This window comes from Argopecten irradians, chromosome 12 (assembly GCF_041381155.1).
Source record: "Argopecten irradians isolate NY chromosome 12, Ai_NY, whole genome shotgun sequence".
Classification (NCBI taxonomy): Eukaryota; Metazoa; Mollusca; class Bivalvia; order Pectinida; family Pectinidae; genus Argopecten; species Argopecten irradians.
Window position 1 is genome coordinate 21430658 of NC_091145.1, and position 24614 is coordinate 21455271.

Here is a 24614-nt window from a genome sequence, read left to right on the forward strand (position 1 = left end):
ATCAGCAGGAATGTGCTCAATATTAAATGTTTTAGGTAACGATCAGACGACAGTGAATCTAACTTTGAAGTACAAAAATGTAATTATAATATAATACTGCGATAAAATTATCAGTAGGTTTTGTTTTCCCCGAGAGGCATATCCAATTTTAAATGACATCACATGTGTCCTATTTTTGTTTTATCAGTGGAGCAGTCGACATATGTACCAATTCATACATTAATACATATCCAAACACCACAGGAAACATCCATCATTTTCAATATACCGTATGTAACGTCAGTCATGATGAAGATTTAAATGTTTAAACAGAGTAAACTTAATGACCAGATTACAGTGGTAATGCCATTTTCAGTGGTGAGTCGCTTACAAACTTGCCAATAGCATTAAAGGAAGTAACTCTTAACAAATCAGAAAGTGGCTTCATAAGAACAACATAATAGAAAAGACAGTCATATCACTATATTATAACTTTCTTAAAAGGTCTAAGAAGATGGAGATAGGGTTTCTTAGCAATCACTCTCCTATGTGACACAGCACGGACATCTGAGTGAGGAGCTGAACACAGCTAGGGTCAACTCATGATCATTCTCTTTTGTGTCAATGTCTAAAGCACTGAAAAAAGGCACTTTACTTTGACTCCCCTTTCTGACAGAATCAACCTCTGAAGAGTTGAGGATGTGGTCTGTTCTCTATCCACTATGATGCATAAATTTACAAATAGGTCACTTTATGATTACTCTCCTCTTGTCTTACAGAACTTACATCTCAGAACCAGAGGGGATAATATATGATCGCCCCCTTAATTTAACACACTATCAATACCAGAAAATCTAAAGTCTGAGCAACTGTGCGCTCACAGTTCTATCTGTGCATAGGTTCTCTTCAGGGTGACTATCATCATGACGGTGTCAACATCTAAGGTGCAGAATATAGGATCACTCCTTCATTGTGACACAGCATTGATGTCAGAATAACTAAAGTCAGAGCCATCGTGCAATTACTCAAATGATCACACCATGACAGAGTCAACATCTCAATAGCAGAAGACAGGATCACTTATCTTTTTGGCACAGCACTGATGACAAAACAGCTAAAGTCAGAGCTATACTGTATTCACTCAATCTCAATAAGGTCTGAACCATTGTGTAATCCCTATATCTCTAAATGTCTGAACCATTGTGTGATCACTCAATCTCCATAAGGTCTGAACCATTGTGTGATCCCTCAATCTCCATAAGGTCTGAACCATTGTGTGATCACTCAATCTCCATAAGGTCTGAATCATTGTGTGATCCCTCAATCTCCATAAGGTCTGAACCATTGTGTGATCCCTCAATCTCCATAAGGTGTGAACCATTGTGTGATCACTCAATCTCCATAAGGTTTGAACCATTGTGAGATCACTCAATCTCTATAAGGTCTGAACCATTGTGTGATCACTCAATCTCCATAAGGTCTGAACCATTGTGTGATCACTCAATCTCCATAAGGTCTGAACCATTGTGTGATCACTCAATCTCCATAAGGTCTGAACCATTGTGTGATCACTCAATCTCCATAAGGTCTGAACCATTGTGTGATCCCTCAATCTGAACCATTGTGTGATCACTCAAATTCCATAAGGTCTGAACCATTGTGTGATCACTCAATCTGAACCATTTTGTGATCACACAATCTCCATAAGGTCTGAACCATTGTGTGATCCCTCAATCTGAACCATTGTGTGATCACTCAATGTCCATAAGGTCTGAACCATTTTGTGATCACTCAAACTCCATAAGGTCTGAACCATTGTGTGATCCCTCAATCTGAACCATTGTGTGATCACTCAATGTCCTTAAGGTCTGAACCATTGTGTGATCACTCAATCTGAACCATTTTGTGATCACTCAATCTCCATAAGGTCTGAACCATTGTGTGATCGCTCTCCATCTTTGTGTTCACTCTAATGACAGTGTTAAAATCTTGTAAGGAAGAGATACTGTCATCAATGCATCAATGTCAGAACAGCAAAAGTGTCTGAGCCATTGTATGATCACCGTTCTGTCCATTCATAGGTTCCCTTTGGGACCGCTCTTACTGTTAAAAGTTAAGAAACGGAAGAATCACTTTCATTCTGCCTTGCTTTGTTTGTCAGACTTGTTATATATCAAATGTTCCCTAACGAAGCTGATGAGGTCTGCCTCTGTCAGAAGAATGGTACCTATAACGGAGAGAAAGCACACGCCGCCGATTCCTATGTGTAGAAGTTGGTACAGAAATCCTGCTTCACAGCAAAACACAATCTGTCAAAAATAAACAAAAGTATTAGTTGTTTGCCCTGTCCGACTTTGGAAAATGCTGGACATTCAAATAATTAATGTTGAAGATTTACATCATCGTCATGTCAACAAACCAAATCAATAGGTAGTCCTATAGGAAAACAAACTACCACATAATTGGTTTGATGAAAATTAGACAGCATAGCCTGTATGCAGTGTAATGTGTGTGTGAAGTGTAGTTTGTGTTGGGAGACTACAGTATGCTTGTGTTGTGAGTCTTTGTAACAGTGGAACTCTTACCATAAAGATAATGAAGGACCAATAACAAACTAGCTTTACGTTAAAATTTAATTGTGTAATTTTAAATACTCTTAAGGAAAAAGCTCGCGCGTGAATTTTTTGAGTGAAAAAAATATGACACACTTTCCTCCATCATTAAATGTTCACCTGTGATGATCCCTGTTTACCAATAAGCTAATATCACTATACTGACCACTAAAACTGACCATGGGACCTTTGAGAACTGTAGATACAAACCTCTGAGGAAGCAGTGATGACCAATGACACGGTCAGAGTAAGAAGCAGAGACTTGGACGGGACTAGACCCAGAAGTGGACGGTATGTACTTCCCTTGTAGTAATTGTGGATGAAGTGTACACTGAAAACAATGTAAAGAAAATGATAAAAGTTTAAACATCATTACATCAGACTATACAAATGCACTACAAACGACCCAAGTACCAGGTATGATTAATTCTCACAGTTGGTGAGATGTATGGGTGCCTGTACTATGCTAAGCTACTCTTATCATCTGTGGGTCAACTCAGCCAAAAACTCTCCTTTCTACAGATTCCATCTGATTCAAGGTTCTAACACATTTTCCAGTACTAACTAATGAGATTACAGAAGACTACATACACTTTATAGAAGGCACATTATCGGTTTGTTTAATACTTATTTCTGACTCTTGAGACCTGTATGATTTGTTGTCAATGATGAGTTTGCTGTCGAAACGACAGACCTCCATTTTCACTGATCACTTTCCTCCTCCACACGTAAAGATCAAATAAACATCGCAGCAAGATTTTTTTTGGCTAACTTGACCAATTATATGAAAAGTGTACAACAGCGTAGTGCAATCAACTATAGGTTTCCGATGATGATTAACACTGAGATGTTTTCTTTCCTTCAAATTTTTTTACTTTTTTTCAACAAGTGATATCTGTATCATATAGCATATTCACATCACTTTTTTTTCAACAAGAGATCCCAGAGGGATCTTGGCACCCACCAAAGAATGATCTATGTCTGACAAACGAAAGAGGGATCTTTTCTCTGCTTTTCATTTTTTACTACATATTACTACATATGAAATTTGAGACAGATCCCTTCAGTACTTTCTGAGATATATAACAGTATTAAACAAACTTCAACCATCAAAATCCAAGATGGCAGCCTGTCGGCCATCTTGTTCATTGATCGGTCCCAAAATACAATATGCCCAACTAGACCCCTAAGGGAACCTGCACATGCAACTTGACACAGATCCCTTCAGCACTTTCTGAAAAATAGCGGTAACAAACTTCAATTGTCAAAATCCAAGATGGCGTCCTGTCAGCTATCATGTTCATTGATCAGGACCAAAATGCAATATGCATAACCAGGGACTTAGGGGAACCTGTACATGAAATTTGAGACAGATCCCTTCAGTACTTTCTGAGAAATAGTGGTAACAAGCTTCAACTATCAAAATCCAAGATGGCGTCCTGTCGGCCATCTTGTTCACCGATCGGTCTGAAAATGTGATATGCACAACTAGACCCCAAGGGGAACCTGCACATAAAATTTGAGACAGATCCCTTCAGTGCTTTCTGAGAAATAGCAGTAACAAGAATTGTTAATGGATGGACGGATGATGAACCACGGACGAAAAGCGATTTGAAGGTGGGCTTATAATACAAACATTATTATCAACGATGAAAGAGAAGTTGGCAAATCTCAATCCATTGTCACTATGTTTCAATACTGGGTATTTCCTATGATTTTAATATACACCTTTACAGTATGATTTTTTATGATTTTAATACTACACTATCACAGTATGTTTCGTCCTAAGAGTAACAGTGCCTTGACTGAACCTAACTGTATTTACCTGTGTGCTATTCGGGTACACATATTGATACAGTTAGCGAGGATAAAGCCCACACTCTCGAAGCGATTGGTTAGTAGGAGTGATGCTCCGAGGAACGCCAGAGAAAACAGCACCATCCTTCTATTGTATCTACAAATAAACAAAGAAAAGTACATCTAGTGTGTCCTGGAGATCTGGCCATATTAAATTGTAAAAGTTCACTGATTTTATATATGTTTAAGGAAGGATCTCTTTGAAGTATCTGCTTGATGCATTCCTAGAAAAAATGTCTTTTATAAGATTAATGATCAGGACCTGAATCGTCATAGCTTTATACTATAGTCAAGTTAGATTTAAGGATTAAAGTATCTTTATGGTGGTTTTAACGAAGGATAAAGTTGAGTCAGGTCCATGAAACAAATATTGATACCCTATTCAACTTAATCCTTTGATAAAAGAGTAGGGTATCAGTATTTGGAATGGACCGCAAAAACAAATCTTGATGCCCTACTTAAATTTATACTTCGATAAAACCACCAGAAAGATATTTTAATCCTTATAATTACAGCCTTAACTATTATTTTTATAGTCAAATATTTACCATATTTAGTGTTTATGACATTTTTAAGATTCAAATTGAATTAAATTGTTTGGCTCTAACAAAGTGGCGGCATTCCAACCACAGACTTAAACCAAAGTTGTATGAATGGATTTGTTTTCATCATGTGCGTCTCCTTATTTTTCTCAATGTTTTAAGCACCTTGGGCATTTGTTGGGTCAAATATTGTATTAATAAAATTGAGAAGACCTGATATTTGCCACTCACTGATCAATCTGTGTCTGACTCATCGCAGCGAAGTAGAAGCATTCCGTGATTCCGTTCACTGCCAGGATGAGGACATAGAGGCAATACCAGCGGAGTAGGGTCGGTCCCGTGCCTGCTGACAGCACCTTACCACCGTACCAATCCAGGGCGAGGAACGAGTAGGCGTAGCCAAATACCAAGATAAGCATGCCAAGCAACATGACAACTCGGAGTAGGCTGTACAAGACTCGTGAGGCAAGATCCACAGAGTCCTACAATGATAGTCATTATCACTAGACAGCATCAACACCTGTACAAGGTTATTTAACACTGTAAATCACTTTGTCTTCATGTATACCAGTACAATAGCTTGCGTCCTAAAATTTTCAACAAATTCATGAATACCTACATAAAATTTTGACCCATGACCTCTTACTGACAATCATACATTATATATATAATGTATACATTTTTCCCGAAACATCTGAGTTCACGTTCTTGCGAAATTACATGGAAATTCATATTCTGCAAAAATAATATACAGATGTCGTTTACATTATCAAAGTATTGTAAAGCAAATAAAAATGGTTACGTAACATTGTCAGTCACAAATGATATTTTATTTGGTTTTCATTACATTATTACAACTATTGCGACTGAGAGTTAGGATAAGCATTTGATACAGCATTAGATCTTGCACAGATTACAACTGTACTCATTTTTTCAATGACATAATTACTGGACAAATACCACTTATATCAACACATTCAACTACTTTCAAAAGGTTGGAACACTTTTTTTTTAATTTTGAAATAACACATGCTTTTTAGAAAATTGACATGATATTTACATGCTAGATTAACTACTGGTAACACAAACACTAAATTTTGTACGAATACTACATAATATTAATTACCTTTTTATGCAAGCAAAAGCATCTGGAGTAAACATGCACAATTTGTATATTATAGGAACAATACATAGTAATATTTATGATGTAAAATTATTCAGAATCCCATCTAGTAATACAAGACTCTGCTAATACACCACATGCTTTCATAAACAACTTTGTCGATGTTTATAATTTCAGACACAGTTGTGAATGTGTGGTCTGATATTATATTGCTAGATCCAAAAATATTAAAGACTTTTTAAATTTGAGGGGTCATGTCATCATTACCCTATATAGAATAAACCAACTTATTTTGTGCAAAATTTATTCTGAGGTACCAGGTGATTGCTGTTCGGCCCAGTCCAGTCCTTCTACACAAGAAGTGTATATCACAATCGATTCCTTACATCTAACTTTCAGTGTACATGTATATGCGAAATAACCAATTGACAGACAGACAGGCCAACAAGAATTTACATACTGCACATAACACAAGCCATTAACTTGTAATGATGAAGTGCTTACTTGGGACTGGTCTTTGTAGGTTTTGCCTCGTACCAAAGACTGGGAAAAGAAAAGGCGTCCACTTTCCTCAAGAGGCAGGAAAATGAAGCGAGGAACCATGGAGCCAAGGTTATTGATGACGTCATATATACCTGTAACCAACAGAAGACGAAGGAAAGTGTTTTGTCGACAAGACTTACATTTGTAAATGACAGAGACGAAGAGAAATGTTTTGTCGACAAGACTAACATTTGTAAATGACAGAGACGAAGAGAAAAGTTTTGTCACAAGACTTACATCTGTAAACAACAGAGATCAAAAGAAACAAAATGGCCCTTTAATAATCTGAACAGAGTGTGTCCAAAGCCCAAACTGTCCAGATTGTTTATTCATTCAGACAGCCAGACTCCATTTTAAGCATGGAAGGGACAGATGGGTATGTTTCAATATTCTGTCCTATTTAAAGAAAGAGTGTGTTGTATGACAATTGACAAGTATGGCATCATTTGATATTCCTGACCAACATAGAATAGAGAATGTAGTAAAGTGTTACAATAGTAATATCTGTATACAAAGACGAAAAGGAGAATACAAGTGTATAGAAATGAAGAATAGAATGAGGTCTCCTTTTTAACCTAAAAAAAGGAATAAATAACCAACATCTTGTTTGATGTTGATCAAAGTTGTAATGTTTGACTTTTTTCACTGAACTTCAGTTAAAAGATCTCTGATTATTACAAAGGTAGTCATGCATATATACTACACTGATAGAGGACTCATGCCAATGAAGCTCGAATTCCCCCCCCCCAAGCCCATTCCCTTAAAACAGACCATCAGCACTCAGCAGTACATATTATTGAGACAAGCATTTGATAAATTATATAAATATTTTGCCTCAATTGGTAAGTCCTTATCCATATTAGAAATATTATTTGTTATTGCTAAAAAAATAATAACACATAAACTATGGAAAATCACATCCAATTTCTTCACCCATAATTTTTTGACAAAATGATGACGCAATCTATATTAATTTCACCATAACTTTGATTAATACTGGTGCAACTTCTTTGAATATAACAAAAGAAAAGTCATCCTTAAATGCAAACATCTGTAGTTTTAATTCCAAGATCATTTAGAATGTTTATAATACACTAGTTTAAGGGATGCATGCCACTAACATCATGCCCGAGGTTTATATAGATCGTACTTGACACTGTCTGGATAGAGCCCGTCTACGATCAATGATCAGGTAGAAGAAATACTGGTACGAATCGTCCAGCTCCTTAAAAAACTGGCCTGTGTTATCTATTACACCATAAAAACCTGAAATGCCAGTAGTATCACAATATCATCCAGACACAAAAACAAAAAAACAAAAAAACCTTACTTTGAATTTGATAAAAAATTTATGATACTATATAGCGATTAAATCTTGTGTGTGGATTATTTTTGCTATATTCAGACTTACACTGAATATCACAAAATATAAACAGCAAATATTCAGGAAACTGTGACATATTTCGGATTTAAAGCACTACACAGTATACCTATTGAACCTAGTTACAATATTTTTTTTCTTTTAAATATTTTATAATAATGACAAGCAGCAAAGATAATATCAATAATCATGATTAATATGTACCTTGGCAAAACAAGAGGCCCAAAGGGCCTTAACAGTCATCTGACTACCTTGGCAATAGTAAAACTAATTATATATGGTGTCACTTTGTCAGGACCATGTCAGGATCATTTTCAATTTCTTTCAACAAATTTTATTTCAAACAAGAGGCCCAAGGGCCTTAACATATAGGAAATTAATTAGATATAGTGTCATGGTAGCCATCTTCGATTTGTGATCAACCAGAGATGTAACAATACTTTGTCGGGACCGTGTCAGGATCATTTCATGCAAGTTTCAGCCAAATCGCACCGGTAGAACTTGAGAAGAAGTTCAAAATGTGTTTTCAAGATGGCGGCTGTGGTGGCCATCTTGGATTTCGCATCAACCCGAAAAATAACAACACTTTGTTAGGACCATATCAGGATCATTTCATGCAAGCTTCAGCCAAATCACAACGGTAGAACTTGAGAAGAAGTTCAAAATGTGTTTTCAAGATGGCGGCTGTGGCGGCCATCTTGGGTTTCGGATCAACCTAAAAAATAACAACACTTTGTCAGGACCATGTCAGGATCATTTCATGCAAGTTTCAGTCAAATCACATCGGTAGAGCTTGAGAAGAAGTTCAAAGTGTGTTTTCAAGATGACGGCTGTGGCGGCCATCTTGGATTTCGCATCAACCCGAAAAATAACAACACTTTGTTAGGACAATATCAGGATCATTTCATGCAAGTTTCAGTCAAATCGCACCGGTAGAACTTGAGAAGAAGTTCAAAATGTGTTTTCAAGATGGCGGCTGTGGCGGCCATCTTGGATTATGGATCAACCCGAAAAATAACAACACTTTGTCGGGACCATGTCAGGATCATTTCGTGCAAGTTTCAGCCAAATCGCAGTGGTAGAACTTGAGAAGAAGTTCAAAATGTGTTTTCAAGATGGCGGCTGTGGTAGCCATCTTGCATTTCGGATCGACCCGAAAAATAACAACACTTTGTCAGGACCATGTCAGGATCATTTCATGCAAGTTTCAGTCAAATCGCACCAGTAGAACTTGAGAAGAAGTTCAAAATGTGTTTTCAAGATGGCGGCTGTGGCAGCCATCTTGGATTTCGGATCGACCTGAAAAATAACAACACTTTGTCGGGACCATGTCAGGATCATTTCATGCAAGTTTCAGTCAAATCGCACCGGTAGAACTTGAGAAGAAGCTCAAAATGTGTTTTCAAGATGGCGTCTGTGGCGGCCATCTTGGATTTCGGATCGACCCGAAAAATAACAACACTTTGTTGGGACCATGTCAGGATCATTTCATGCAAGTTTCAGCCAAATCACATCGGTAGAACTTGAGAAGAAGTTCAAAATGTGTTTTCAAGATGGCGGCTGTGGCAGCCATCTTGGATTTCGGATCGACCTGAAAAATAACAACACTTTGTCGGGACCATGTCAGGATCATTTCATGCAAGTTTCAGTCAAATCGCACCGGTAGAACTTGAGAAGAAGCTCAAAATGTGTTTTCAAGATGGCGTCTGTGGCGGCCATCTTGGATTTCGGATCGACCCGAAAAATAACAACACTTTGTTGGGACCATGTCAGGATCATTTCATGCAAGTTTCAGCCAAATCACATTGGTAGAACTTGAAAAGAAGTTCAAAATGTGAAAAGTTAACGCATGGCGCACGGCGGACTGCGGACGACGACGGACGAAACATGATGACTATAGGTCATCCTGACCCTTCGGGTCAGATGACCTAAAAATGTAGTATTATACATACATGTATCCATTTGTGAACTATTGCTTCTATACTGTGTTTGTACATGTATATATATTTCATAATTAATTCCAATATATGTCCAATATATTTTCACAACAATATTAAATTTAATCAACAGTATATGACACATGACACAGAACAAGATTGTGTCTATATCAACATAAGAATTGGCAAACAGACAAACAGATACTCCGATCCCATTATAGCTAAACATTTACATGGAAATATGGCAATGTCAGTATTTTTCGATGTCATCATGAATTTGTGTCGTCACATTATTGCTTATGTACATGTAAAAGGAACATACTAAACACACAAAAAAATTACATCAGATGTCTTATATACTATCATGTTGTATGTATTTACAAACTAAATATTAGTGTTGGCAATCTTGTAAAAACACAATCGATAATTGGATGATGGCAACATAGTAATATTATCGATTTTACAATTTTACTTTCCTATATTTATATATATTAAAGCTTCAAGATTTCCTAAAGAATTTCAGAAAGATGAAACAGCAGTATGAAGAAATAAATCTTTTATTTAACGTAACTGTGAATCTAAGACATTTTGAAATGTGGTTTTGGCATAACTTTTAAATGATAAAGATTCAGAAAAGTGTACCGGTAAAATAAGCATGAGGTAATCATATGAACAGTGTGTTTGATATTCCGAAACCAACATGCCTGTCAAATTGAAATATACCTATCTACCACCATGATGATAAAAGTACCTACCCTGGTCACCAAAGCTGAAGACATTAAACACCGTCATCACATACTTCTCTCCTAAAACAAAATAGATTTAAGTTTTCATTAAAACTAAATTTTATGATTCAATAGAATCTAAATGCTTCTTGAGTTATATGTAATTTAACCAGCATTTGGTTTAACCAGCATTTGGTTTTTATTTTTTTTTAATTTTTTTTTTTGCTTACATTATGTTACCTACATTTTTTTTTTTTTTATATATATAATTTTGTGTTACTTACATTGATGACAATATTTTCATAATTATGTTTACAAGAAGAAACTCTGGAGGAGAAAATGACACATAATGCAATTCTATTTCCAAAATATCTATAAAGTATACATATATGTAGAGTTTGACAGTGCATGTACCTTCAGTTAAGAACTGTTTGAGTAGCGACTGCTTAAAGAAACTTCTAGTCAGGGAAACCATGTAACCATCCAGGTATTCCTGTGAACATATTCATTTGTTTAACATAAATTTTAATATCTACAGGTGTAAATTATTTAACAAAAAGAGATACAGTATTAAACTAATTAGAACTAATTATCACTTAACTTGATTTTCCATATTAAGGCCTACCAACTTCATGCAAGCAACTTAATTGACAGATCGCCAGGCAGTATGTAGCCATGACTTGTGCTCACACACACACACACGTTTCCATACTATTTTGGAGCAAACATTGTAGCATACACAATATGAAAAGCAAAGTCACATGCGGTTTGAATGACAGCTTGGGAGCGGTAAATTCCATCAATATGAAACAATATACGTTATTCTGTTCTAAGAAACAGTTATAATTACCTTGTCTTTAGGTTTTTGGGGGAGGAAATCTCGAGGAGTTTGGAACACAAAGTCTTTAGGTTTTGACTTGTCACTTAAATACCAGTAGAAAGTCAGATAGTACATGGCAGCATAAATTATCCCGTGGACAATCTGTAAAAACACAACTTATACATAAACCAGCTTTTTATTATTGTGGGGTTGATATATTTTTCTGGTTTCACATGATTTTTTGAGCAATTCTGCAAGACAGCTCAAACAGGAATTTAAATAATTTTTGTCAGATAAGAATTTTTGTGCAATTCCGCAAGACAGATCAAACAGGAATTTAAATATTTCGCATATAATTGTAAAAGTATATAGCAATTCACAATTGTGAGTAAAAGTCCTCGATCTTGAATTTATATATTCATGAATATGTTGAAAATAATGAGGATGCGAAATATTGTAAATTGTATATATACAAAATAAAATTTTGTACAGTAATTACTCAACATATGGTTTAATATTTTACCTGTCCTATAGAGAATGAGATGAGACCCAGGTGTGGAAAGTTGATCACCAGGAATACAATGGTCAGACATTTGGTTAGCTCAGATAGCCCCACTGACAAAACCTGCAACAACAAACAAATATTAATATTTGTAGAAGCTTTATAAACCTATTTTTGCTTTTCCTTAGAACTCTTTTCTAACCTTATTTTTTTTGTATCAATTGTGACTTTTTCTAAACACAGGAGACATTCAACACCACAACACCAGTTCTTGTGGAAAATAAGTTTTCAATAAATTTTTTGACTTTACAGCAGATACAAGACCTGTTATTATAAGAACTTGAATACTATATACTCATTTGATAACCTTACATAGACACTATTCATAACAAGTTCACATTTTCACTACATTTAAAGTTATATGTGCCGTATTTTTCATACTCACGAATCAAGATGAGCTTTTTATATGTTATTCATCACCAAAAATTACCAACTTTTTGAAAATTACAGTACTTTCAATGCATAGGTTTTAATTTTACATATACAAATAAGGGCTGAAAATGATTTTTGGCAGTACTGCCAAAAATCATTTATTTACATCAATAGTGAAGTGAAATGAGTACATACGGTGAGACCATGAAGCCAAATTGTGGTCTACAATTTTATTACACATTTTTACAATGTTTTTAGTAATTGTAAAATGACTTCTGCAGGTATGTTTTCATTTAAACATATTTAAGGCATAAAGACTACAATTTTTCAGTACAAAATTTCTGTGTTATAACTAACATTTACAAGTGATCTGAAGCCATTTGAATGATTTTTACAGCTTTATTCATCAAACCTTATGGTGTTTAATAAATTAATGATGAAAAAATAGCATGTCAAAATTATCGCTCAGTTACGGCACATATAACTTTAAAACACCTCATTATTTCATAACATACATGTATCTCTTAATGATATTAATTTGCTTTGGTTTAACATCCTATGAACAGTCCTTTAAGAACGTGTCAGGTTTATATTTAGGAGGTAAAGGAAAGACTTAATTTGCTTTGGTTTAACATCCTATGAACAGTCCTTTAAGAACGTGTCAGGTTTATATTTAGGAGGTAAAGGAAAGACAGAGTTTTTGGAGAAAAGCATCAACTTGTGGTCAGTAACTGACATGGGATGCAGGACCAAGAAAAGAAATTAAAAACAACGTAATAATTCCAACTTACTCTGAGTTTGACAAACAGATGAGCTTGACCAACAATAAAGTGAGGCCGAGCCAAGATTGTGATGATGGTTGCTACAGCGAAACTGACCACTCCCCATCCGTAATGGGGGACAACCTCTTCATCAGGGAGGGCCAGAGCGAACATCCACACAAAGCTCAGTAGTCCACAGCACAGGATACTTACTGGCCACCTAGAGTGTAAAAAGGTCATAACAGACACATCTAAGGGGAATTCATTATCTTTCAGGAGAGGTATGTGCTACAATTGCATTTTCAGGGGGTACTTTTCTATAATATCTGTATGCTATGATAATGTAATTTATTAGCACATTTTGGTTTCCATCAAAAATCTGCTTTTGATAAGATTGCTAACCAGTTAGGTAAGTATAGTTAACATAAGACTTATCCCTTTTTACTCAAATTCAACTTACTGATTAAGTATATTTTAAATATCGTTTTTAGTTGAGGTATAGAGAAAATTCATCAGTTATAATAAAATACATTGATTTTAACAAATTGACAGCATCTCATTTTGATATCTCGAAATCTACATATTAGCCAAATATAATGGTAAGTACATTATAATCAGAATGCTTACGAGCACCACATGAGGTTGACAACCTGTGTCCAATTTTTTCCTTCAATCTTGCTGAGACAAGTCTGGTCAAATGCCTCTGTAGAGATAAACAGAGCTGTGCTGTACAGCAAGGTCAGTCTGAAACAGAAAAAAGGTCAAGGCCATGAAAATTAATGAATTTGTGAATCAAGAATTGACCTATAGATACTTCCATGATGGTAACTACTTTAAGAGTACCCATCCTTTTTGAGGGTACGAAAAAACAATTTCTTTTCCTTGTATATTTATTATGTCTTTGCATATTACAGAGTTATCACCCTTGCGGAGAGGTATGCAACATCCTTAATTTGTGAGTGATACTCACATCATTTCTTCTTAAAAATATGGAGTTTCACTTGCAAACACCTGACATCACAATAAATACCTCCTCACAATGGCAGATAACTCTTTGATATGTAACGATAGACTGCTTAACTGTAAGTACCAATTCTCTGTCTATAATGACTTATGTCATTAAGGTAAATGTTTCACAGTGCTATAAAGATACCTAATTGTGTATAATTTCTGTTGTACGTCTCTATATCTGTAGGACAGTGATTCAAACTGATTATACTCAAATCCTTTCTCCAATAAACAGAAAAAATAGGTGGGGAGTCTTATTTTCAGACATCCCCCCCTAATTTTGGAAATTTGTCAAAATAGGTGGGGGTCTTATTTGCGAGAAGGGTCTTATTTACAGTGAAATACGGTATAATTGAGATGTAAACATGGCAAAAATTCTACATTTTGTAATAGCCACCTTTAATACAGTTGATGTACTTTCACTGTATATATAAATAACGACAAAATACATTAAATATTCCTCTGACTTAGTTGGTTGTGTATAGTTAGATAAGCAGCAAAAATAAGTTACATGGAAATCCTATCGCTCACCCTCAGAAACCACACTACACTAATCTGTGTCAGATCACAACACATTGTAGTCTAATTATGGGAGAAACCGATGATACTTATAGTTACTCTAACAAATAATACAATTGCAGTATGATTATATGGTAATGGCACACTCCAAATCTAAAACAGTTCCGTTTCGTATTGACCTAAATATTACATACAATGCCATGGGATCTATAGCTGCTGGAGTGATGAATATACATTGTATGTTAAATGTTAGGATTTTATAAATTATCAATAAAAAAAATTGTCCCATAAAAGACAGTAAAAAGAAAATATTATCAGAAGGTTCATATACCGTAACTCTAAGGCATTTTCAGTGGAATTTTTCTTTTTATCTGTATTTTATGAAAAAGGTGAAAACAAAAAAAAGATGAGTATAATCTTTTTTCATTAGACTATTACTTTAAAATTAAAATGAAATTCTTTAGAATTGCATGATTATACAAGAATGATTTCATTCACTATTCTGGAGTTTTTGTAAGTCTAAATAGAAACTAAGCAAAAACCTTTAACTAGCATTTAAACCAGAACTGTAAAGGCAATGACTAATCAAATACCCCTTTTACGCCTTATTTCAGATGTCAGTGAAATTAATCCAACAGTCTGGAAGGAATGTTATTATGTTTGGAGAATTTTTTTTCTACAGACAGCTGGCGGACAGAAAAGCTGATTCCAGTATACCTCCTAAATTTGTTACGAGGATAAAAGAAGTGTTTGAACAGTACAAATATCTCTTCTTTTACATAAATGTGTGTGCTGCTGTCTTAGTTGGTTATGTAAAAAAAGCTGGCACTTGTAATCTTGAATACTCTCCGGCCTCTGATAAGTAGAATAACATTATATCTGTAGGTGTAACCTTACTAACATAACAGCTACACTCATCACTCTCAATAATGTCATGGGAAAATCTCAGCATCGTGAAGGAGAAGTTATATTTAATTTTATGAACTCCTTGAAAAATCATATTTTAATTAAACCTCACTTTCAAGTTGTTGCATGGTTCTGTAAGTCTAAAAACACAATAATAAAATAGTTTAGCTAAATCAGATTTAGATTATGAAAAAACATTCTATAAAGTTCTATAACCAGCACTTCAGTAAAAACAAAACAAAAACAACATTAAAATGAATTTGATTTATATAGTATGCAAATCCTTTATCCTGTTGTAAAAGAAGTTTAATATCAAACCCTCGATCCCCTCCCCACACAACATTGTCATATTATTTTTGGATGCCTTTAATTTGAGGCCAAATAAAGGCCCCTTTTGATTTTTATTTTTTGCTGTATTTTCACATTTTTATGTGAAATATTTATTAAACAAAAATATCTCTAAAATATATTTCATTTTGAGGAAGAAAATAAAATGTACCAATATCAAATGTTCAAGCTTCTAAATTCTAAGAAAATCACTGTTTGGACTTGTTACACATATAAATAAGATTCTTTGTTAGTAATCAGAAGACTGATAATTGAACCAACTCAGACAGATGAGCACCTGACCATGCATCTATTTTGACTCTAAAATTTAATCTTGAAATGTTCATAGATTTCAAGTGGTTTCCGGAGCATATAATGAAGCTTATTTTAAAATTCTTTGTAAAATGAAAATACATTTGCTTGCTTATTTAGTGTTGATACATAAATATGTACTTACCTGACGTTGACAACACCAAGCATGTCCTTGGAAATATATCTCAACACCACAGCATTAAGGACAAATGTCATCATTCTGATTGATAACTGAAATTAATCAAAAACTTGCATTGAAAATCAAAAGGTATGTCAAATCATATACATTAGGAACAAGAACCCTATCCTAATATATATGTTATTGATGAGTATGAATTGATTGTAAATGATCAATTTTAATATATAGAGGATATTCCTTGTTTCTTGATGAATACCATTTATATTTCATCAAGTGAGGTGGAAACATTGATATTTTTCACGAGTGTCAATGCTGCATTCCAATTGGTCAAAAGCGAGTGGAGTGAAATATATTACTTTTATGTTCGTTGTAAAACCTTATACTTCAATACGAAAAATGTAATAAAAAAGACATGATCATCATGCAATAATTCAATGACTTATGTAAAGTTTTCTGATCTAATTTACTTTTGACTCATCAATGCTATCAAAATATCTAAGATTGCAGTCTGAGTCGGCACAGTTTCTGTAAACAAAAGATAAAATTCCTCATATGCAGCAGTGGGCTTCATGATGTTCTGTCAGATAGCAACACTGGCCAGAGATTCAATGGGACCTCTTACTGTTTGTATCAACACCAAATGTATGATTATAATCTAGTTTCTATGACCATGGAAAACTTATATATACATCTCTGTGTTTTGTCCACTGTAAAGCCTAGATATATCATATTTAATAAAAGTAGTAGTTTCTGCTCCTGCTTAATTAGCTCTCGACAGCATAAAGGGAGAAGGATGATTGGTTTGCCGGCATGTCACTTGTATAATGTGACCCCGGGGCGGTTTGTGCTGTTTGTATATATGAGTCTCTGGTGTCACATTCCAGTGAGATAGCACTAAAAAATGCACAAGAGTTATAAATACTTTTACAACGGAGACACAAGGATACCTCCCAAAACAAATAGAAATTCACACATACAATACATAGTATACTGAGGAGGCTATCATTATCACCTTATATATACGGTATAGCTGTCAATCTATTATGATGTTATATAAGTTATTTTTCTGTAAATCAGTATGAAGCAACAGTTCAACAAAACCATCAAAAATAATTTCACAATTCAACACTAACAGTTAAAATCTATAATGTAACACAGTCAATTATGATGCAAGGGTTGTGAATTCCATTTCAATACAGTTTTATTGAATCATTAGAGTTGAAAAAACACAAACAGGTTGATTAAGTCCAGTCTCTGGTCAGAGTTGATAGTGCGATCAAGTTGTAGGTCTGAGCTGAACTCTCTACTTAGATGGACATTTGTCATATATATATTTATATATAACAGAATGCATGTCCACAACATCTTTATGAGACACTAAAATCTGTGACACGTGAATGAGCCACACAGTTAAGCTATTGTCCAGTTTTTTTAGCTGCACTTGATATTTTATGAACTTCCATATGTATTATAGTCTACCTTCTGTACCTATTGCCCTGAGACCTGATCACAAAGCTATGCACTTGTGCTACCGGTAATAGACAACTGAACAAATCTTAAACGCTATATATACTAATTATTTTGATAATCTTCCAAACCAATTATCTAAATTTCAATTATGTACTTATAGATAGACCTACATAATTGTTGGCGTCTGTTATGTAACATTAATAGATAAGCATATCATGAAGTTACATTAATAATCAAACTATGAGAATTTTACTGCAGCATCTCCCAGTAAACCCAATTAAAAAAGGCTCAATCTCAGCTTTTGTAAAAGAAGGTCCACTAGGACGTAGGCCTAGTCAATGGCCTCGGACAGCTCCATTAAGATTTCTTTCAGCAAACACATTTTTTGCTGTCCAATGCAAGACTCTTCTCCGTTCCTTGATGAAAGCAATAAGGGAGAATGACAACTGTTTAAGTAGCCTCAACTGAACGCAAACCTTTATGCATCTTTAGCGGGATTGGACTGGGTCGATCGTCGGTGACCAGGTAGCTCAGTTGGTAGAGCACTCGGCTAGTGTTCTAAGGGTCCCGGGTTACTAGGTAGCTCAGTTGGTAGAGCACTTGGCTAATGTTCTGAGGGTCCCTGGTTTGAATCCCTGTCTGGCCGCTACATCTTCTCCTCTCCTGTTACAGATTGGTGCCCAACTAAATAACCCATGAAAGGTGGTTAAAGAGTCTCGGGTTGAGATTTAGGAAATCTCAAGAAAAACAGGAGGAGTAGTGTAAAAGGAGCGGGTCGGTGTGGCTTGTACATAGTGTTAAATACGGTCTCTGTTACTCAGCTGACAGAGCATGCTTCTTTGGCTCAGTCGGTAGAATCGTAGATTTCCACGCCGGAGACCCGGCAAGGTTACAGTTGGTAGTTGACTAAAGGTTACACCCTTGTGCACACGGAGTGCACGAGGTTTAGACTACAGGTAGACACGGAGTGCACTACGTTTAGACTACAGGTAGACACGGAGTGCACAAGATTTAGACTACAGGTAGACACGGAGTGCACAAGATTTAGACTACAGGTAGACACGGAGTGCACTACGTGTGAACACGGTGTCCACTACAGGTGGACATGGTGTCCAGGTACATTCCAACCTAGACAGACAAGGTGATGTGTTACAGTTAGGGATCGGGGAAGAATACGTTCTTTAATTTGAAATAATACATAGGGTGCTCTAATTATAATTTTTTAGTGTTTTTTTTTTAAAATACAACATTTACAATTTAATGTACAGTATATTTAACTATATAATACGATATTTTTTTAGTATACATGAATAAAACCTTTTCACTGCAAAAGTAATAAAGATTAATTTATATTCATTAAGTATATGTCTATTTAATTTTATATCAGTAGTTTCCATTTCATATCTTAAATTGTCTATATTACGTTTTCAAAAGTCAATGTTTTATGGGTAAATTGCATTAAATATATATATATATATATCATTTACATGAAATAGTAAATACAAGCATTTTCACAAGTCAAAAACAACTTTGAATTGCGGCAAAAACTAGAACGGATATACGTACCCGGCCTACTAAGACGACACCATTTTCTGTCTAAAAGTCTTTTGAGCTACAATATTGTAGCTGCGGCAAAAACCAGTCCTATTGTGCTTTTGAGACACTTTTTCTTTTATAATTATAAGCTATTAGTAATACAATCATATACCGGGTAATACATAGCTTTTAAATAAAAAGATTTGGTGCCTATCAATCGGTTTTCTAGCGACACCCTTGTAGATCGTCTTTCATAAAATATACACTTTTATAATATTTTTCTTTGTTATTTTAAGTTCTAAAAGTATTGTACGTTAAAATAGCTTAATTACATATTCTTTATTAAAAACTGAACGTCTTTAAAAGATCATGCAGAATAAATCCACTTCAAACTTTATGACGTAGCTATAGTCTACCTACAAGTACCCAATTCAGCTTGTTTTGATTCTTAATTATCGGTAAACACAATATGTTTATGATCTCAACCCCGCAAGTTATCTTGACCGTATATTGCGTCATGGTCCAATAATTATAACTTGTCAAACATACAGGTAAGCCACAGTATCAAGCTATACAGGTACCTCAAGGTGACCATCGATAGATGGCCAGAGGGCAGAATCGTTGCCTTCTGTGTTTGCAGGGCTTTATGAGAATGGAGGCAGTATCTTTATATAATATGTGATTTTAGAATTGTTTCAATGGAAGGACAAACAAATATACTTTACTGTTTAAAAAATATAAGGTTTATGAGTTTGAAACACACAAAAGTACCATTCTTATTAGATACATGAATTCACATGTTTGTTGTAGAGCCTGGGTAAAACATGTTACACTGTTTCCCGGGGAGGGGGGGTAATAATCAGGCGTAGATTGGGATTAAAAACTAATGGCAAAACATATAGTAAGGGATGATGCTGAATACACCTCAATTATTGTCATGACAGGCAGCCATGAAGTGGAGCTGACGGGAGCTGTACAATGCGTAATCCAAGCATGTCTGTCACAACCTTGAATTTACCAATAATACATGTATATATTAAAATCAAAATTAATTTAGATTAGGTACTTATTCAACATTGTAATATGGTATTTTATATACATAGTCATGATAATCAGGTTTCTGATATATGTAAAAAGCCAGTGTAAAAAAAAAAAAATTAATGAAAAGATATTGGATGAAATATGATTTTCCAATAATCTTGAAATAAATGTTTTAGTTAATTTAACACTTGGTATTTTGATTATTTTTCATTTTAATATATAAAGCTTCACTATCAAATAAATTAAAGTGCACTACCAGTTAAAATACATATCCCTATTGAGTACCATTGTTGTATAACTGTTCGTATTTGTGTGATGAGTACAATGTATATGTAGAGAGGCTGCCACCTAATATAAGTACAGCATACTATAAATGGACCTCCTAGGGTTGGGATAAGGTACTACCGTATTTTCCGGAGTATAAGCCGCTACTTTTTTCCCTGAAAATCGGGAGTGCGGCATATACACCAGTGCGACTTATCTGTGGACGAAAACCAAAATCTGACGATGTTTTGGCATTATTACGTCGTGATTCACATGTGAAAATCGTAAGTTTTACTCGCCAGTTTTTTAAAGTTATACATCGAACAAATCACTGTAAAAGTGTTTAAAAGATAAAATATGCAATGAAAATATATTAACGATGAAAATGATTACATATCAGATGGATATTCATTCGTAAAATTGTTTAATTCAAGGAAAATCCGCCGACTGAAACGTGTTTGTTTACTAGCGCAACACAATAGCGGTTTAGTAAAGTTATACATCGAAAATATCACTGTAAAAGTGTTTAAACGATATAATATGTGATGAAAATATAATAAAGATAAAAATAATAACGTACCAGATACATGTTCAATCGTAAAATTGTTTAATTCATGGAAAATCGGCCGACTGAAGCGTGGTTGTTTACAGTCACAACACAATGGCGGACTGATTTCGCTATCGATTTGCTGCAGGATCGTTACCAAGAAAATAATAACTAAAACGTCAAAAACCATCAAATATCAAAACAATAAGTTAAATATATTATTTAAAAATATTATTTGAGTGAAAGAAATGTCCGCAGACAGGGAAAAAAACAATCTTCTGAATGACTGCTAAATATAACTTGCACACGTGTTACACACGGTCAACATGTGTATTTCTCAGAATCCTGTCGCTGTGACTTCAATGAAATAATCGGCAGTCAAGTTTATAGTGTGAATTACATGTAATATAGAACATTATAGCGATGTTAAAAAGCACCACCAAACAGTCGTATAAAACATCATTTAATCGATCTCTGCAGCGGCAAACACCACGAAATCATATCCGGAAGTTTACAAAAATAAGGCTTCGGTGAATTGCATCATGGGATGGCAAGTTGAGAGAGAACACTCTAAACGAAGTCAATTTTAGGTTAATGATAGTCTTGATAATAAAGTAATCCTATTACATCATCAATATAATTAATACGCTACGAAGTCATATCAAAAATAGATATAAAAGAAAATCGTATGCATATTGAGGAAAGTATTTTAACCGGCATGTTGAAATATGAGAGAGAGTAAGCGTGAATTCGTACGGCCGCCATGTTTGTTTTTACACACAAGAAGTCTTACGTAATGGCAGAGTAAACAACGAACATAAAATGACAAAATTAATTTAGATTAGGTACTTATTCAACATTGTAATATGGTATTTTATATACATAGTCATGATAATCAGGTTTCTGATATATGTAAAAAGCCAGTGTAAAAAAATAAATTAATGAAAAGATATTGGATGAAATATGATTTTCCAATAATCTTGAAATAAATGTTTTAGTTAATTATACACTTGGTATTTTGATTATTTTTTATTTTAATATATAAAGCTTCATTATCAAATAAATTAAAGTGCACTACCAGTTAAAATACATATCCCTATTGAGTACCATTGTTGTATGTTGTATGTATGTAGAGAGGCTGCCACCTAATATAAGTACAGCATGCTATAAATGGACCTCCTGGGGTTGGGATAAGGTACTACATGTATACAGGTGTTGTTAGTCTGTGATACACTTGACTGAACATATTGAAGGGTGCCCAAAGAAGGCCCCAGGCCCCACTCTGACCAATGTTAGGTAATTTAGATTATCATATCCGTGTGGTTGATGGAACAGTATGAAGTCCAAGTGACCATGGCAACTGCAGTCCTAGCCTAGGGGTCTACCTTTCGAGCAGACATATTTTAAGTGTACAATATACTATGTATACATGTATGGATCACACATTGTAAAGAAGGTCAGAATATGATATTGTCAAATTATCAGAGTTTCTAGAATTAAAATAATTGTGACAAATTCAGAATCTAATCAACAACTATGAATCTACAGTTTAAATGGGTAGAAGTTGGATTTATTTTGATTGTCTGTTTAATTTATTATTAGGCATGTGACCTACATTTTTGCGATCGGTCCTTTGAACAGTGTTGATGCTCACGAGCAGCCACATGCCCGATACTAAATTTTTGCTTTCTTAAGCCAGTGCTTACAGGTTCCTCAATCGGTTGACACAATAAAATGTAATTTCTAATGCCCATTTTTAACGTCTATGGACGATTTCACATATTTCCAATGCTTTGCATCGCGCCAGGTTCTATGTAGCAAATGTATACGTATTATACATTTGGCAGGATTAAAACTATTTCGCGCACCTTGCTGTTTAGAAAACTTTATTCCATACATACATAGTTAAACATTTTATGAAGAATTTAATTTGTTTATGTTTATCATGATGTCCTTACTTTTATTATGCCCATCAATATATCCTTTTTAATCAAAATATTTTGCCGATCAAAATATCTCTTGGGCGACGATTTGCTAACACTGAAAATCTTACTCCCTGCAAGGTTCATCACTTTATGCGTTCGAAAAAGAATTTCATCTTTAAACTACATATCACTAGCTAAGAAAAATATTTTTTACTGGGGAAACTATCCATTGATGAGACATAACCAGTGCGTGGTTTACTGTACGTTAATTTGCAATGCAGTTAATTTGCTTTTATAACTTCTAATAAATGTCCTTATTTATAAATTAAATTGTATGATAATATATGATACATTTTACTTTATATGTATCTATCTCTGTGGCACATCATCTAGTCTGTCTGTGGTCTTGATGTAGTGGACATTTTACCTGGACACGATGTCCACCTGTAGTGGACACCGTGTTCACACGTAGTGCACTCCGTGTCTACCTGTAGTCTAAATCTTGTGCACTCCGTGTCTACCTGTAGTCTAAACCTCGTGCACTCCGTGTCTACCTGTAGTCTAAACCTCGTGCACTCCGTGTCTACCTGTAGTCTAAACCTCGTGCACTCCGTGTCCACTCGTAGTTCACACCGTGTGCACAATGTGTAACCTTTAGTCTACTACCAACTGTATATTCATGGTCGGGGCACTGGACAGGAAAGTGTATTTTCCCTGTTCTTCTACACATCAAATCAACTGTGCATCATAATGCATATTTAATTATGACATCTCCATCTGTATACAGTAATTACTAATTAGTTTGGCCACAATATATAATGATATACTTATTGAACCATACTATTTAAGGCAAGACATTCTAGGTTATTAGATTGTTCAAACCAATCTTACTGAAATTAGGCATATGCTTGGCCAAATAAATCTACTTACCTACTATGATCTAGCAAATAGTATTATGTAGAAAGACTACATGTAGGAAGTTCTTTTCAAAATTTAGATGATGTTTTACCTGTAAAAAGACGTTGTAGGTGGCTGCCTTGGCTGCTCCAGCTAACAGTTCTTGTCCCTTCATCGTCGTTTCTTTCTTATGAAGTTATATTTCACTAACTAACAGTAAGCCTACTAGGCCTGGCCCAGGAATTGACTGCCTCAGTGATTGCAGCAGACGATTTCAATTCGTGATCTGCTGACACTGCTGTGTACAGTATGGAGGTTTTTTGCTCTCTGGTTGAAATCAGTCATAGGGCCTATATAAATATGCGCTGCTGGAATGTTGGATCATTAATAAAGAAGGGTTACCGCGTCTGGCATTTCTCAAACATTGAAGATAAGATTGCACGCGTGTCTAATCAACCTGCTGATGAAACGTAAACCGAACTTTCCAAAATGAAAAAAACTATAAAGGA

At 34.8% G+C, this 24614-nt stretch overlaps 1 protein-coding gene across 2 annotated transcripts; it reads right to left on the reverse strand.

Moving 5' to 3' along the window:
- Window positions 1–1765: 1765 nt before the first annotated feature.
- Window positions 1766–24612, reverse strand: LOC138336156 (man(5)GlcNAc(2)-PP-dolichol translocation protein RFT1-like). Of its 2 annotated transcripts, none has more exons than XM_069285491.1 (13): window positions 24218–24612; window positions 16432–16517; window positions 13842–13958; window positions 13245–13434; window positions 12043–12144; window positions 11550–11681; window positions 11114–11192; window positions 10730–10780; window positions 7807–7922; window positions 5222–5472; window positions 4417–4545; window positions 2802–2922; window positions 1766–2288 (listed from the first exon to the last, which is right to left on the reverse strand). In XM_069285491.1, the coding sequence occupies exons 1-13, from the start codon at window positions 24278–24280 to the stop codon at window positions 2115–2117; spliced, it is 1611 nt and encodes a 536-aa protein (XP_069141592.1). In that variant the 5' UTR covers window positions 24281–24612; the 3' UTR covers window positions 1766–2114. The 2 variants fall into 2 exon arrangements, with proteins under 2 accessions (XP_069141592.1, XP_069141591.1); XM_069285490.1 differs by lacking the exon at window positions 7807–7922 and adding an exon at window positions 6618–6748 and having other exon boundaries at window positions 24218–24610.
- Window positions 24613–24614: the final 2 nt, after the last annotated feature.

Excerpts from the sequence above, each read along its gene's own strand:
- LOC138336156 (XM_069285490.1), bottom strand. The coding sequence starts at position 24,280 with ATGAAGGGACAAGAACTGTTAGCTGGAGCAGCCAAGGCAGCCACCTAC. Across the intron at positions 11,193-11,549 it reads CCCAAAAACCTAAAGACAAG|GAATACCTGGATGGTTACAT; the intron begins GTAATTATAACT and ends ATATGTTCACAG. Across the intron at positions 6,749-10,729 it reads CTTCAGCTTTGGTGACCAGG|GTATATATGACGTCATCAAT; the intron begins GTAGGTACTTTT and ends TGTTGGTTACAG.